The sequence below is a fragment of the Narcine bancroftii genome, chromosome 6 (genome assembly GCF_036971445.1).
Source record: "Narcine bancroftii isolate sNarBan1 chromosome 6, sNarBan1.hap1, whole genome shotgun sequence".
NCBI classification, from domain to species: domain Eukaryota; kingdom Metazoa; phylum Chordata; class Chondrichthyes; order Torpediniformes; family Narcinidae; genus Narcine; species Narcine bancroftii.
This window is the reverse complement of record NC_091474.1, coordinates 146,575,444-146,590,135: the sequence shown is the minus strand read 5'-3', so window position 1 is coordinate 146,590,135 and position 14,692 is coordinate 146,575,444. Positions and strand designations below refer to the sequence as shown.

Here is a 14,692-nt window from a genome sequence, read left to right as displayed (position 1 = left end):
TTTGGTATTACAGCAAAAGACAAAAATTGCACAGAAACGACCAAAAATTCTTAATCATAAAGTTGTAAGTTTTCACCAGTTTATTGTACATAACTGGCAGAAACACCAGTTTGCATTGGCAAATACCAGAAATATGGACAAAACCCCCATGAATTTTGACATGATAGGCAATAGAACAGTGGAATGGAAAGGTGTTAAAACTATTCAAACCAGAAGTACAGGCCATGAAAGGATCAGGTTTACCATTGTGTATTGGCACAATATTCTTCATGGCCGACAGGACAAAATTAAGACCCATGGTAATCTTCAAATGCAAAATTAAACTGAAGATGCAATTCCTTGCAGGTATTTTTGTACATTTTCATGAAAAAGGATAGATGAAAATGGTATAAAACTAAGGATAGACAATGTGTGAAACAGGTGGCCAGGCGGTTTACGCAAAGAACGGAATTTGCTGGTCAAGGATACGTTTTGTAGCCACTTAACTGAGAACACTAAAAGTAGATTAGCACTACATAATACTTACATGGCTTTTATCCCATTTGACATCTATATTGCAATCTCTCAATGTCTGCTTGAACAAACCATTCAAAGACCATGTGCGTGAGGAATGGAATACATGGATGTCGAGTGCAGAAAAGCCATTTACAAAGGGCGGGGCAATGCGTGCTGCATCATTTGATGTGCTGAGTAACTTCATGTTTAAGGCATGGGGCAAAGTTAAAGTAGAGACTAATAATTTAAAAAGTGCGGTATCTCTTGTGCAATTGATGGCACAGAAGATGATTTATTGTGGGACACTGACAACGAAGCTGGAACTACCTCATCAGATACAGACTGGAACCCATATGATGATTGTTTAAACAGTGAGAGTATGGATCTGCTTCCCGACATCTTTGCTTCAGACAATGATGGCAAGAGAGATTTTGAAGGGTTCTAAATATGTTGTTGTTTTCAGACAATGATAATGATTTTGAAGTGTTGTAATTGTATGTTTTCAAAGGTTGATGTTCACCTAACCTGCTTTTCAAGGGTTGGCTTATACTCTGGATCAGCACATATTGGATTTTGAGCTAAATTCAAAGCTATATCCAGTGTACAAGTTGACTCCACCCCCTATTTTTTTATATTTTTGGGGGGTTTCACGACTCGACTTGTATGCTGCAAAATACTGTATTTTGAAGTTCTTTTGGGACTGTCACTGTTAGAATAGTTGAGGGGGAACCGGGGGATATGATGAATTTGGATTTCAGTCGGCTTTTGATAAAATTCCACCCAGGAGATTGATTAACAAGGTTAGAGCATGTGGAATTGGGGTTAATGTATTAACTTAGATTTCAAATTGATTATTGGATAGAAAGCAAAGAATGGGAATAAATTGATCCTCGGGTTTTTCTTGGGGTCTGTGCTAAGAATCCAGGCTGTTCATGATCTATATTTAAGATTTAGCAGGGAGGAAGAAATGTCACAATTCCAAGTTTGCTGGTAATATTAAACTTGGTGAGATTAGGAGGATGTAAAAAGGTTATATGGGAGCGTTGAGTGAAGAGGTAAGATTAAAGCAGATGGCATACAATGTGGAAAAATACAAGTTGTCCACTTTGAGCTTAATAGAAATGATGAAAGATTGGATGGCGTTGATTAAGCTGGATGAGTGGGCAAAGGTCTGGCAGATGGAGTACAATGTTAGTAAGTGTGAGGTTATCCACTTTGGCAAGAAAAATAAAAGAGCTGAATATTATTTAAAGGGTGAAAAACGACAGCATGCTGTTGTGCAGAGGGACTTGGGAGTGCTTGTGCATGAATCGCAAAAAGTTAGGTTGCAGGTGCAGCAGGTTATTAAGAAGGCAAATGGAATGTTGGCGTTCATCGTTAGAGGAATTGAATTCAGGAGTAGGGAGATAATGTTGCAACTGTATAAGGTACTGGTGAGACCACACCTGGAGTACTGTGTCCAGTTCTGGTCTCCATATTTGAGGAAGGATATACTGGCTTTGGAGACGGTCCAGAGGAGGTTTACTAGGTTGATCCCTGGGATGAAGGGGTTGACTTATAATGAAAGATTAAATCATCTAGGATTGTATTCGCTCGAGTTCAGAAGAATGAGAAGAGATCTTATAGAAACATATAGGATTATGAAGGGTATGGATAGGATAGATGTAGGAAGGTTTTTTTTGAGCTGGCCGGGGAAACTAAAACGAGAGGACACAGTCTCAAGATTCGGGGGAGTAGATTTAGGACAGAGATGAGGAAAAATAGTTTTTCCCAGAGAGTAGTGAATGTTTGGAATTCTCTAACCAGGGAAGTGGTTGAGGTTGCCTCATTAAATATATTTAAAATTCGGTTAGATAAATTTTTACATGATAGAGGAATTAGGGGATATGGGGAGAAGGCAGGTAGGTGGAGTTAGGTCATAAATTAGATCAGGCATGATCGTATTGAATGGCGGAGCAGGCTCGATGGGCCATTTTTGGCCTACTCCTGTTCCTACTTCCTATGTTCCTATTCTCAAAACCTAATTAAGCTTGTACACGTCACTGAAGACCAACAAGCAAATGCAGCAGAAGGAAATTAGCAAGATAAATAATATGTTGGTTTTTATTGAGTTGATTTTGAGACCACATGCAAAAAAAAAATTGAATTACATTTATTCAGGTCATGGCACAACCAGAATATTCTGTACAGTTTGATCTCCTTGCCAATGAGGAAGTGTGGGAAAAATTTATTGGACAGGTTCCAGAGATGGCAAGTTGCAAAATAAGGTGAGATTCTGGAGAATGAGAGGAGATTTAAGGCCTGGTGACATAGTTTAAGAATATCAATAGACCATTTAGGGAGGAGAAATTTTTTCTCATCAGCTCCATGGTTGTGGAAGCTTGGAACAGAATTTTGAGCATGGAGGGAATCCAGGGATGTGTTGTGCGTACTGGAAAATGGCACTGGGGTAGAAGGTCTTGATGAAAGGGCAGTGTGGCTAACTTTTTTGTGATCTTGTGTACAAAATATGAAAGTCCTGAAGATATTGAAACCAATGTATTTCTGCTTTTTTTAATTGCGGCCCAATCTTAATTTGCCCTGCTCCACCTCAATGTGGAAGATTCTAAAGTGATGCCACATACAACAGTGTTGAGGGGTCTTGGTCTTTTCTCTCTTTGTATCAGACTATTTTTGTTATTGTTCTAGAAAGCAGTTTGGATAAATTGTAAATCTTTGATCTAAATAAGTTGCAACTGAAAAATATTATTTTACAGTATAAAATCATTTTGAACAATTTAGCAATGATTTGTCGTTTTTAAATAACTTGGCAGGTGTTGTGCTTGGTTTCAACTGATTTTTTTTTAAACATGCTGTTGAAGAATGCAATTGATTTTATTAACAGTATTTTTTTCAATCTGAATAAATATTGAACCATGCTCAAACATGGTATTCTCAATGTGAGTATTCCCAAAGGTATGGTTTCAGCAAATATTAAGCAATGAACTATTTAGAGATGTTTTTTTTAAAATCTTTTAGACAATGTACATATTTTGCATTAACACTAACTTTTAACATTTCCATGTACAGAAATTGCCAAAAGTAAACAAAGAGATAGCAATGAAGTTTATTGAAGAAGAAAAAGAAGAACAAGTGCAAAAGAAAAAGAAGGGAAAGGTAACAATTTAACTATTATTGATCTGGGTGATGTGGAAAAGGATAGGTTTAACAACTGCAATTGCAAAGAAAGGAGTTGGTAATTTTGGTCTTAGTTGCACAGTGTGGAAACAGGCCCTTTGGCCCAACATACCCATGCCAACCACAATGTCCCACCAGCACTTGTCTCACTTGCCTACATTTGGCACATGTCCCTCTAAACTTATCCATGTATCTGTCCAATTTTTCTTAAATATTGCACCTACGTCAACCATTGCCTCTGGCAACCTGTTCCATGCATTCACCACCCTCTTTTCATTTTAAAAGTAAACCCTCATTCCTGTTAAATCTCCCCTTGCCTTAAACAAATGTCCTCTGTTTACTGATTCACCAACTCTAGGCAAAAGACTATTTGCATTCACCCAATCTATTTACTGCAATGAGATCACCCCTCATTCTCCTGTACTCCAAGGAATAATTCCCTAGCCTGCTCAACCTTTCCCTTTGGCTCAGGCTTCTGAGTCCTGGCCACACCATCATAAATCTTCTCTGCATTCCGTCCAGCTTCACATCTTTTCTGTAGCATGGTGTCAAAAACTGAACACAATACCCCAGATGTAGCCTCATAAATGTCTCGTGCAACTGCAATATGACCTCCCAACTTCAATAGTCTATAGTCTGACTAATGAAGCCCAAGTTCAGGGAGGCATTAAAGGTCTTGCAGTGCCAATTTCAAAAAAAAAGCTGTGACTTCCTAAATTTTCACTCTGGATTGACACTGCACCAAATAATTTGTCATCCATTTCATTGCCTCAGATGAAGTGTTTTCATGCATATTTAAAATATGCAGAGTCATTTATTGTGCACATGACCTTGTGGAAATGTAAACAGAATCAAAATTTAGCGATGAGAGAAAATGTTCCAGGTGATGTCCTTGAATAATGTAACTGGGGGAAAGACTCCCCTAAGTTTAGGTGGAGTTTCACTTAGTCCATGATTATGTCTGTCTGTCTACCCTCCACTTTCAATAGTACCACAAAAAACAAGTTTTTTGTTTTTGAAATTCATTCAAAGATTCAGAGTGAATTTCAACTTTAAAATCTGCTAAATCAGATTAGAGTCTCAAACTACTGTCATAACTTTGAAAGCAATAGTTGGTAAACATGAACTGGGAAAATAGATTAAAGGATAGACATAGTAGATCAGCTGTGGCAGTTATTTATTTTTGAATGAACCTGATAAGTTTGCATATGGGATGCAGAACTAGGATGGTTTGAAGGGAATGGGAGAACTGGCATTGAGTGAATGAGGTGCCAAGCTATCAGGATTCCTAATCAATCAGTTTTTTTGTTGCTACATTTCATAAATCTCAGCAATGATCTATATTAATGAGGGACAAACTATAAAAAGAGGCTGCATCTTCTGTGAAAAATTAAGGTCAAGACACATTGGAACAAAAGAAATAGTATGAATAGGTCAGGAGATTGGAGCATTTTTTTAAAAAAAAACCAAAAGTGACTAAATTATAAAAAGAGAAAAGACAGTAAATTTTTAAAAAATGATAGAAGCTTGTATACATTTAAAGGATACAAGTAACTGAAGTAGACATCAGTCTCTTGGAGATAATGACTGGAGAATATATAATGAGATATAGATTCAATTTAAATTTTTCTTTGCAGTAGAAAACACTAAAAGTTTTCCAATAATAATAGATAACCAAGGAACAACAAAGTTCAAGTTTAATGTTGCATCTCAAGATGCAGTGATAGAGGTTGTTTTTCGAGCAGACCAGTTGACCTCTCATACATAGTACAGCAAGTATAACAGTGCAAATGTGCCGAGGGACAGAGAGATCAGTTGGTACTGAACAAAAACAGCAGAACTTTACTATTCTGAAGTTCATTCAGACATCTGCTAACAATGGGAAAGAAACTGTCCTTGAATCTGGCACCTGATCTTGCACTTGTGAACCTAACGGGAAGGGGTAGATAGAGAGGATGGCCAAAATGGGATGGATTTTTTTAACGTTGGGTGAGGTTGAAGATGTTTGTAAATATTACTGCCTGATAGCCTGTGTAGGCACAGAAAACAAGTTACTTTCTGTGGGTTCACTTTCCATACATGATGGTGGGTATGGATGTGCCTGAGATTAAAGGGGTGTTTGCCATTCCTTTACTGGTCTACTTGGAGTGTGGAATACAATGATCTTACCTGGGATTAAAAATATGAACTTCCTTTGACCCTAGTACCTCTGTAGGGTATTAATTGATGTGTTCAGCAAAGAGACTCACTCAACCTCAGGTTTAGTACAGCTTAGACCATTTTTACTCAAGCTACTTGGACATGTTGATGTACAATTAATTTCCAATAACTTTGCATTTGTAGAGCTCGTTGAAAGAACCAAAGACGTTGATCCAAACCAAGGCTTTTATTATCAAAAGACAGGAGCTCTTCACAGGTGGCTGACCAGTCCGGAATGATCCGACCTGGCTAGGGACACAACCCTTTAAGGCCCAGACAGTAGGCGTGGCTAAGCTCTCAGCCAATCGCTGTAAGCAGAGTCATTACACTGTAGATATTGTAACTATACACATTGGTGATAGGTCTGTACTATCACATTCACCCCTTCTTGGAGAACTGACCCTGGGGTGGAAGGGCTGAAGAGGGAGAAGGGAAGGAAAAAAAACGAGGGAGAGAATGAATGGAAGGGGTAGGTTAAGGACTGTAGCGGTCAGGGGGTCTGACCATCCGGCATGACTGCCGTGGTGCCGGGATTGGGGTCGCTGGAGTGGTGTCGCCAGCGGGCTCGTCGGGTGCAACCGCTCCTTCGCTCAATTCCCCAGCCGTGTTGTCGGCAGGGTGGCCCGGGTCGTTGGGGTGCTGTTGGTCCTTCTGTTCCGGCACAGGGCTTGGGGAATAAAGAGTTGGGGAAGGTTGGGTTGAGGTGGTTCCTGGGCCTACCGCGTCCTGAGCTAGGTCCCGCACCGAAACAGTGTCCTTCCGCCCATCTGGGAACTCAACGTATGCGTAATGTGGGTTCGCGTGGAGTAGAGTCACTCGGTCGACCAAGGAGTCGTTCTTTGAGTGCTGGATGTGGCGTCGTCTCCGGGGGTGGCTGTGGCGGTGGCAGCAGCAGCGGTAGCGTCAGCCCCGGGGGTGGTCGTGGCTGTGGCTGTGGCAATAGCGGGCTCTACAATCGGGACCGAGGCCGGGTCAAATGTTCCGCACGGGGGCGAGAGGCGGGCCAACATCATGGTTGCGAGGGTGGGCTGCCCCTTCCGGGTTCGGCGTCTCCGTGATGTCAGGCGTTGCCGTGCAGGGGAGCCCTCGCTCTCATTGGACAAGAGCTCTGGGGAAGAAGAGTTTGAATGGGATAGTGGCGGTTGGGCTTCACACGAGGCACTGTGTTTCCCGGCGGCCATTTTAGACCTACAGACTGCAGCAAAGTGGCCGTTTTTAAGGCACTTCTGGCACCTGGCTTTTCTTGCTGGGCACTAAGACCTATGCTTGTCCCTCCCGCAGAAATAACATTTTGGGTTCGCAGGGGGCAGTGTAGCAGCAGCCGACAGGCCGTCAGTATCTCGGGGGGTGATAGGGTAGAAGGGCACTCTACTCATATCAGAACGTGGGGTCCAGTCCCTAGAGAACTTGTTTGACTTTAAGGCTGCATCCTCCATTGTGATTGCAATCCGGGCCACGTCCTCTAGTTTTTCTACCCCTAGTTCGAGCAAGCGCTCGCCGGGCCGTTGCTTCCTCGATGCAAGCACGAGCCGGGCATGAACTCTGTTTGTTGGTTGATCGTACAGTTCTTTCAGTACCTTTATGGCTGCGGTGTAAGTGGTCTCATCCTGGATGTTCTCGTAGACTCTCAAGGACACCATAGACAGCAATGCTGTTAGACGCTGGTTATCCTCCTCCACCTCAATGTGCCTTAGGAAGTTTTCAAAGTTCAACAGCTAGAACTTAAAGGCTTTGAAGGCTGTAGCTGACTGTGGGTCGATGTCAAGTTTTTCTGGCCGAGTCAGACGCTCCATCCCTTTTTAAAAAAAATTCTTTTTGCTAATAAAATTGTAGAGCTCGCCGAAAGAACCAAAGACTTGTTGATCCAAACCAAGGCTTTTATTATCAAAAGACAGGAGCTCTTCACAGGTGGCCGACCAGTCCGGAATGATCCGACCTGGCTAGGGACACAACCCTTTAAGGCCCAGACAGTAGGCGTGGCTAAGCTCTCAGCCAATCGCTGTAAGCACAGTCATTACACTCTAGATACTGTAACTATATACATTGGTGATAGGTCTGTACTATCACAGCATTTTATTAATTGTTCTAACTTATCACATGACTAAATCACAAGACTGGCTGCTTGGACTTGTATACTACCCATGCAAAGTGAACTGGCCGGGAGCATTCCAAGCAGGATTGTATTTCCTTGAGTTCCAAACCTGGAGTCTTCCATCTGTGATTACGGGTTATTGCTACTGATATCCATGAAGCTCCTTTTATATTGGTTTCTTCTCTTCCAGTAGGTTTGTTGACTTGCCCTTTCTCAGGACCCCGTAACTGAGGTCATTTCTTTCAACAGTAAACAAGACTCATTATTCTATGGTTCCTTTTTTATGCTAAGTTATGCACCCAGGCCTCTATCGAGGTTCAGAAAATTTTCACTTAAGGTTATGGCTCTTTGATTCCCTTTCCTCTTTGCAGGCTAAAGAGTTTGTGTAAAGTTGTCTTCCTTTGCTACCATGCTCAAAGGCTTAGCTGTTAGCCCTACAGCTGAATTCCTATCACTGGAAGAAATCTACCAAACTGATAGGGCTAAAGGCTGAGAAGTCCTTTTGGATCCTAGGGTCTAAAAGGAAATAGCTGCAGAGGTGCTGAAGATATTGATTAGCAGCTGCCAGAACCCCCCTGGATTCTGCAGAGTTCCCAGAAGATTGAAAAATGCCAATTGAGGACCTATTAATCAAGCAAGAAACTACAGGCCAGTTACTGAAAAAAAAATACTAGAATCCATTGTTAAGGAGGCAGTCTCCACATGGTTTTATGAATCCAAAACACATTTGGCAAATTAGTTCTTTAAGGATTTAACAGAGTGGATAAAAGGGGACTAGCAGCTGCCGTCTGTTTGGATTTCCAACTATCTTAATACATTGGCGTGGATTGGAAAATGGCCAACTTTAAAAAAAATTTTAAAAGTTGGCATCAATATGTTATTTTGAGATTGGCAATAAGGAACAAGTGGGATGCCACATGGATTAGTGGGGATGGCTAAACTATTTGGTCTGCATTAATAACTTGAACGGAGTACTGAAGCCAGATTGGCTGATGCAATGATAAGTGGATTACCAAATTGAGCTTGCAAAGGATGGAGGTTAAGCAAGTGGGCAATAGGATGACAGATGGAGTATAATGTGGTAAAAATAAGATTATCCACTTGGGAAAGTAAAATGAAAAAGTAGTGTCGTTTCGAAGGAGATTACAAAATATTCTCATACAAACCATCTGGAGGCTTCAGTATATTTGCATGAATGATAAGTAATTTGAAAGGTTTATAAGTTTTGATTTTAACAGGGTGCTGATGAGACTGCATATCATAATCATATAGCACTGAAAGAGGCCCTTTGACCCATCACATCCATGCCAATCTTTTTGCCCATCTGCACTAATCTGATTTTCCTGTAATAGAAGCATATCCTTCTATGTCTCACCTATTTAAGTATTTGTCTAAAAGCCTCCCAAATCAAGTGCTTGCATCTGTTTCTGATTTCACCTCCATTTCCAGCAGTGGCTTCCAGATATTTACTGCTCATCGGTTATATTTTTTAAATTACGATATCCCTACCTTTCTTAAACATGCATTCTTTTTGATTCTTCTACTGTGGAAAAAGTATTGCTTATCTGTACCTCTCATATCTTGCATACTTAACAGAATAGGTTTTTTAGTGTAGGTCACATACAAACACTTTAAAACAGTTCTCATTTAAAATACTGGAGCTCTGCTCAAACTAGACAGGCTGGCTCCGAAGACCTTTGCAAAATCTTTGGGGAGTGCCAAAGGGACTTCACTAATGGATTATTATTTTGAAAAGCAACAGATGATAGCACTCGGAGGATTAGGTTCGGAGCTGCAGTCTATCTGAGTCCTGTTTGCTGTTCTAAGAGGGTTGTATGGTTTTGCAAGCAGAGAGAGTAAAACTGGCTTTTCTCAGAGAGAGAGGTCAGTTCAGCAGCAACAGCTGGGACTGGAACAGGACAAGCTGGCAGCTTGTGGAAAAACCCTATTTTGAATCAGTTGTGAGTGCTTAGTTCAGTCTGGTCAAAGCCCTTGTGCTCCATACAAGAGGAGAGGACTGGATGCCTAATGTTTTACTTGAAATAAGAAAAACAAAAATGCACTCTGTGGTGACCTGAAAGAAAGGTTTTCATCTGGGAAACCCTGAGGGGGCAAGTTTCTTCGGCAAGACATTGAAGTGGCTGATTAAAAGGGATCAGTTGTGGGTGTCCAGGAACAAAATCTCTCTGAAAACTGTCAAGAACCTTCCTGAGCGGTAACCATTTACTTTTCAAGCATCAAAGCCTGGTGAACTTCATAAATGTTAAATTCTGTGCACAGTGTAAGAATTGTCTGCAACCAGTGAACTTAGAGGAATGAGAAGTGAGATTGGATTGTGAATCAAAGAACTTTTCTAAACTTGCACATTACGTACATGTGCGTTTAGAATCAGAAGGGGGGATTAATTTAGGTTAGTTAATAGTAATAAGTTAAAGTTTGATTCTGTTTTCACGTTTAAAGATAATTAAAAGCAACTATTGTTTAAGTAACCATTTGTCTTGGTGAATATCTATTGCTGCTGGGATTTGGGGTCCTCTGGGCTTGTAACAATACTTTTATCATGTTACCCCTCAACCTCCTTTGCTCTGGGGAAAACCAGCTCAACCTATCCAATCTTTCCTCTTAACTAAAGTTCTCCAATTCAGCAGCATCCTGGTGAATCTTCTCTGCACTCTGTCTGGTGCAAACACATCCTTGTAGTGTGATGACCAGAACTGCACCCCAGTATTCCACAAGTACAGTGTTCTGTAAAGTTACAACATAATGTCCCAACTCTTGTATTCTATGCCCTGGCCTATTAAGGGAAACTTGCCTTGTGTTGCTTGTGCCATCCTATCAATCTGTGCGGATACTTTCAGGGGCGTATGGAAATGAAACCCTTGGTCTCTCTTTAATGAGCATTTCTTAGTGCTCTGTTATTTACTATAAATGTCCTGCCTGTATTTGAATTCCTTACCGTAAGGAGTTTGTACGTTCTTCCTGTGTCTGCCTGGTTTTCCCTGGGGGATCCAGTTCCTCCCCCCCCCCCACCCTTCAAAAAGTACAGGGGGTTGTAATTTAATTAGGTGTAATTGGGTGGCAAAGACTCGTGGGCCAAAAGGGCCTGTTACCATGCTGTTTGTCTAAATTTAAAATTTTATTTAAAAATGTATCATTAATCCATAATCACCAATTTTAGTGTCATTTACAAACTTACCACTGGTATCTCTTGCCTCCAACTTGTTAATGTGCATCACAAATAGCATCGGTCCCACCACTCACCTCTGTGATACACAACACTAGTCTCGTTTTACCAGTCAGAAAAGCATCCTTCCACCAGTACCCTACTGCCAAGCCAATTTTGGATCCATTGAGCCAATTCATCATGGATCCTATGTGCCTTCTCCTTCTCAGATAGCATACCACGAGGGAAACAGCTGTTTGGCTTCATAATTGGCATCTGTCATTTAAAGAGAAATAAAAGGATGAAATTTAAATTGGTAATTTTTAATAATTTTTCATGAAATTGTTGTTTTAATGTTTTTAAATGACATGGGGAATGGTGATTTATTTTCCAGAAATATGGATATATTGGATAGATTTGGCCTTTCAATAAAAAAAATTGATCTGTTTTATTATGGGTTGCAAGTAAAATTCATCTGGATTATTTTCCTGTTTATTTCAGAATCTACCAAATATTTTGCGAGATGAGCGCTTTAAGGTCATGTTTGAAAACCCAGACTTTCAAGTGGATGAAGCCAGTGAAGAATTCCGACTCTTAAATCCAATTGTGTCTAAAGCCTCAGAAAAAAGAAAGAAGAAACTTAAGCAACTACAGGAGCAGGTGGAGACTGGACAGGTAATACCTTAATACATTAAAGGTTGTATCTCGGGTTCCAAGGTTCTAATGTGATTAAAAAAAACATAAGAATTTTAATGGATCCAGTGTATGGAAATTGAATTGTAGGAAATGACTGGAAGAATGGTCTTCTCCTAAAGCAAAAGTTTCCTCCTTTTGGAATAAACAACTGTTTAATGTCCTGAGTATCATTATAGTTGGAGAAAAAAAGTTGAGTCATAATTGAATGAAATCATCAATGGGTTTCTAAAATCCCACAGATGGTGCAATGAATAGTTTTGGTCTTGTGTATATATATATAAAATAATGCAAATACATTAGGTTTTTTTTTAAATAAAATATAGACAGCTTAGTCCAGGTCCTTTAACCCACAAAGATGTGCTGATCGATCCAAAATAATTCCACCATTAATCTAACTAACCTCACAGCCCATAATCCTTGATTTTTCTTGCATTCAGGTACCTATTCAAGTGTATTAAATGTCACTATTGTACCATTCTCCACCACCACACTGTACATAATGTATTATAATAAAAGATGCTGGCTGTTCACCCAATTTATGCCTCTCATAATCTTGTACACCACTTTTAAATTGCCTCTCATCCTTTGTCACTCTAAAGAGAAAAGTCTTGGGTCAGGCAGCCTTTTTTGGGTGTGTTCTCCAATCCAGGCAATGTCCTCTGCACCCTCTAAAACTTCCATGTCCTTCCTACAACAAGGCTATCAGTCCTCATTATTTCTTCAGAAATCTCAATTTTTTTTTTCTCCTTGAAGCTGTCTCTGCATTTCTCTACAATATACACTGTCTGTGGAACCATTCACCAAAAATTTTGTGCACCCTCTTCAAGGTTTCTGGAACAGCTGGAAAATTGGGCAACTAAATTGCAGCTGAAATTTAATTTGGACAAGTGTGAGGTGTTATACTTTGGGAAGGATGAACCAGGGGAGGACTTGCATAATAAACATTAGGGTGCTACAGAGTGTGGTAGAATAGGGATCTGGGAATACAGGTAAGTGATTCCTTGATGTCACAGATGATAGGGTCACAAAGAGAACTTTTAACACATTGTCCTTCATCAATCAAAGCAATGAGTCCAAGATTTAGGATGTTATGTTAAAGTTGTATAAGATATTGGCGAGGCTGTGTATGGAGTACTGTGTGCTCTTTTGGATACCTACCTCGGAGCAAAGTATCAATAAGATTGAAAGAGTACATAAAAAATTTAGAAGGATGGTTCTGGGACTTGAGCTGAGTGATAGGGAAAGGTTGAATATGTTCTGACTTATTCTCTGGAGTGTCAGAGAATGGGAGATTTTATGGAGGTATACAGAATTATGAGGGGTGTGGAAAGGGTAAATGCAAGAAGTCTTTTTTTCCCCCACTGAGATTGGTTGAGACGGGAACGGGACGATATGGGTTAAGGGTAAAAGAAATGTATAAGGGATCATTGGGGAAAACTTCTTCACAGGGTGGTGAGATTGTGGAATGAACAGTCAGCATAAGTAGTGGATGAAGGTCCGATTTTCAAAATTTAAGAGAAATTTGAATAGCTGGTGGGGAGAGTTGTGTAGAGCTATGTCCAGGTGCTGCATAATTGAACAATATGGAATTTTTGTAGAGATTAGATGGGCTGAAGAGCCTTTTCTGTGCTGCAGCAATCCATGGTTCAAGTTACAAGAATAATTGTTTTGGCATTTTCAAAATTGCCTTTGTAGTAACAATTTCACCATTATGATCTATAGGAAGAGGAAGAGTTGGAAGGAAAACCTAGTGATGCGGAGAGCTCTGAAAGTTCTGATGATGAACGTGGCTGGGTTGAAGAGGTTCAGAAACAGCACAAACTCCTGCGCAGAGAACAAAAGTTGAAACTCATGGAAAGTAATCAGCAAGTTCATTCAAAACCAAAATTCTTTGAGATCAAAGCTGGAGAAGAGTTCAGAAGTTTTCAAGATACTGCCCATAATCAAAAGATGCTCATGTGAGTGTTGCAACTGTTTCGCTAAAGAGATTTTTGCTTCTCCAACTGGCATACATAATAGCAATTTTCCTAGTAGTGTATATATTTTTGAGAATGTTACCAATGCTCCAGGTGTAATTTTGAAGAGTGATTCCTCAAGCTTCATTGGTATTTGGGAGTCCATGGTAAGAGATTTCAGAGGAGATGTGGGAGATTGATTCTTTCACAATGAAAATTAGATAGGAAAATCCAAAAGATGCAGATGCTGAAAATCTGAAGTGAAAACACAAAATGCCAGGAACACTTGCATGTTTAGAAAAACAAATGGAAAATGATTCGTCTGAACCCAAAAAGAACATTTGGATGTGTTTATTCACCAACTGAATCTGGTAGATTTTTGAGTCAATAATAAATAATAGGGTTGTGATGGATGGCAGAAATGGAATGTAGATCAACAAGATTCTCATTTAAGGATCGAATAAACCCAAGTGGTTTAAAACCTTGATCCCATGAGGCATGTTATTGCTCAATGTTAATCTCTTCCTTCTCAAATATAGCACCTATTGGAACAAAAATGCTTCATCTATGGATTTAAAATTTACATTTGAGAACTTTTTAACCGGTAACAGGATGTCATATTTTGTAAGTTATTAGAATTGCTTCTCAACTGAAGTTATCAGTATCGATTCTTCTTTGCCCTGAATGCATGGTTATGCTGATTAGTTAGTAGCAAGGCTATTTGCTTTCAGAGGTTAACTTTCGATGAACACTAAATTCTCTGACCTGTTCCAACAAGCATCTTGTAGCCTGATAAGTATTTTGTCCTTGGTTAGCAATCAATTGAAAAACAACTTGTTTTTGTTTCCCTGGATGTTGGCCCTTGCCTCATGAAATCTGGATGCCAACTTACCCATAAGACTTCATTAATTTGTT

The 14,692-nt window shown here is 40.0% G+C and overlaps 1 protein-coding gene across 1 annotated transcript in view; it reads left to right on the top strand.

Annotated features, from left to right (window-relative positions):
- nol10 (nucleolar protein 10) overlaps positions 1-14,692 on the top strand; it is a 102,509-nt gene that overhangs the window by 66,822 nt on the left and 20,995 nt on the right. The window contains exons 17-19 of the mRNA XM_069886294.1: positions 3,565-3,651; positions 11,628-11,801; positions 13,545-13,780. Of these exons, the coding sequence (XP_069742395.1) occupies positions 3,565-3,651; positions 11,628-11,801; positions 13,545-13,780 (497 nt within the window). The remainder of the gene's footprint in view (positions 1-3,564; positions 3,652-11,627; positions 11,802-13,544; positions 13,781-14,692) is intronic.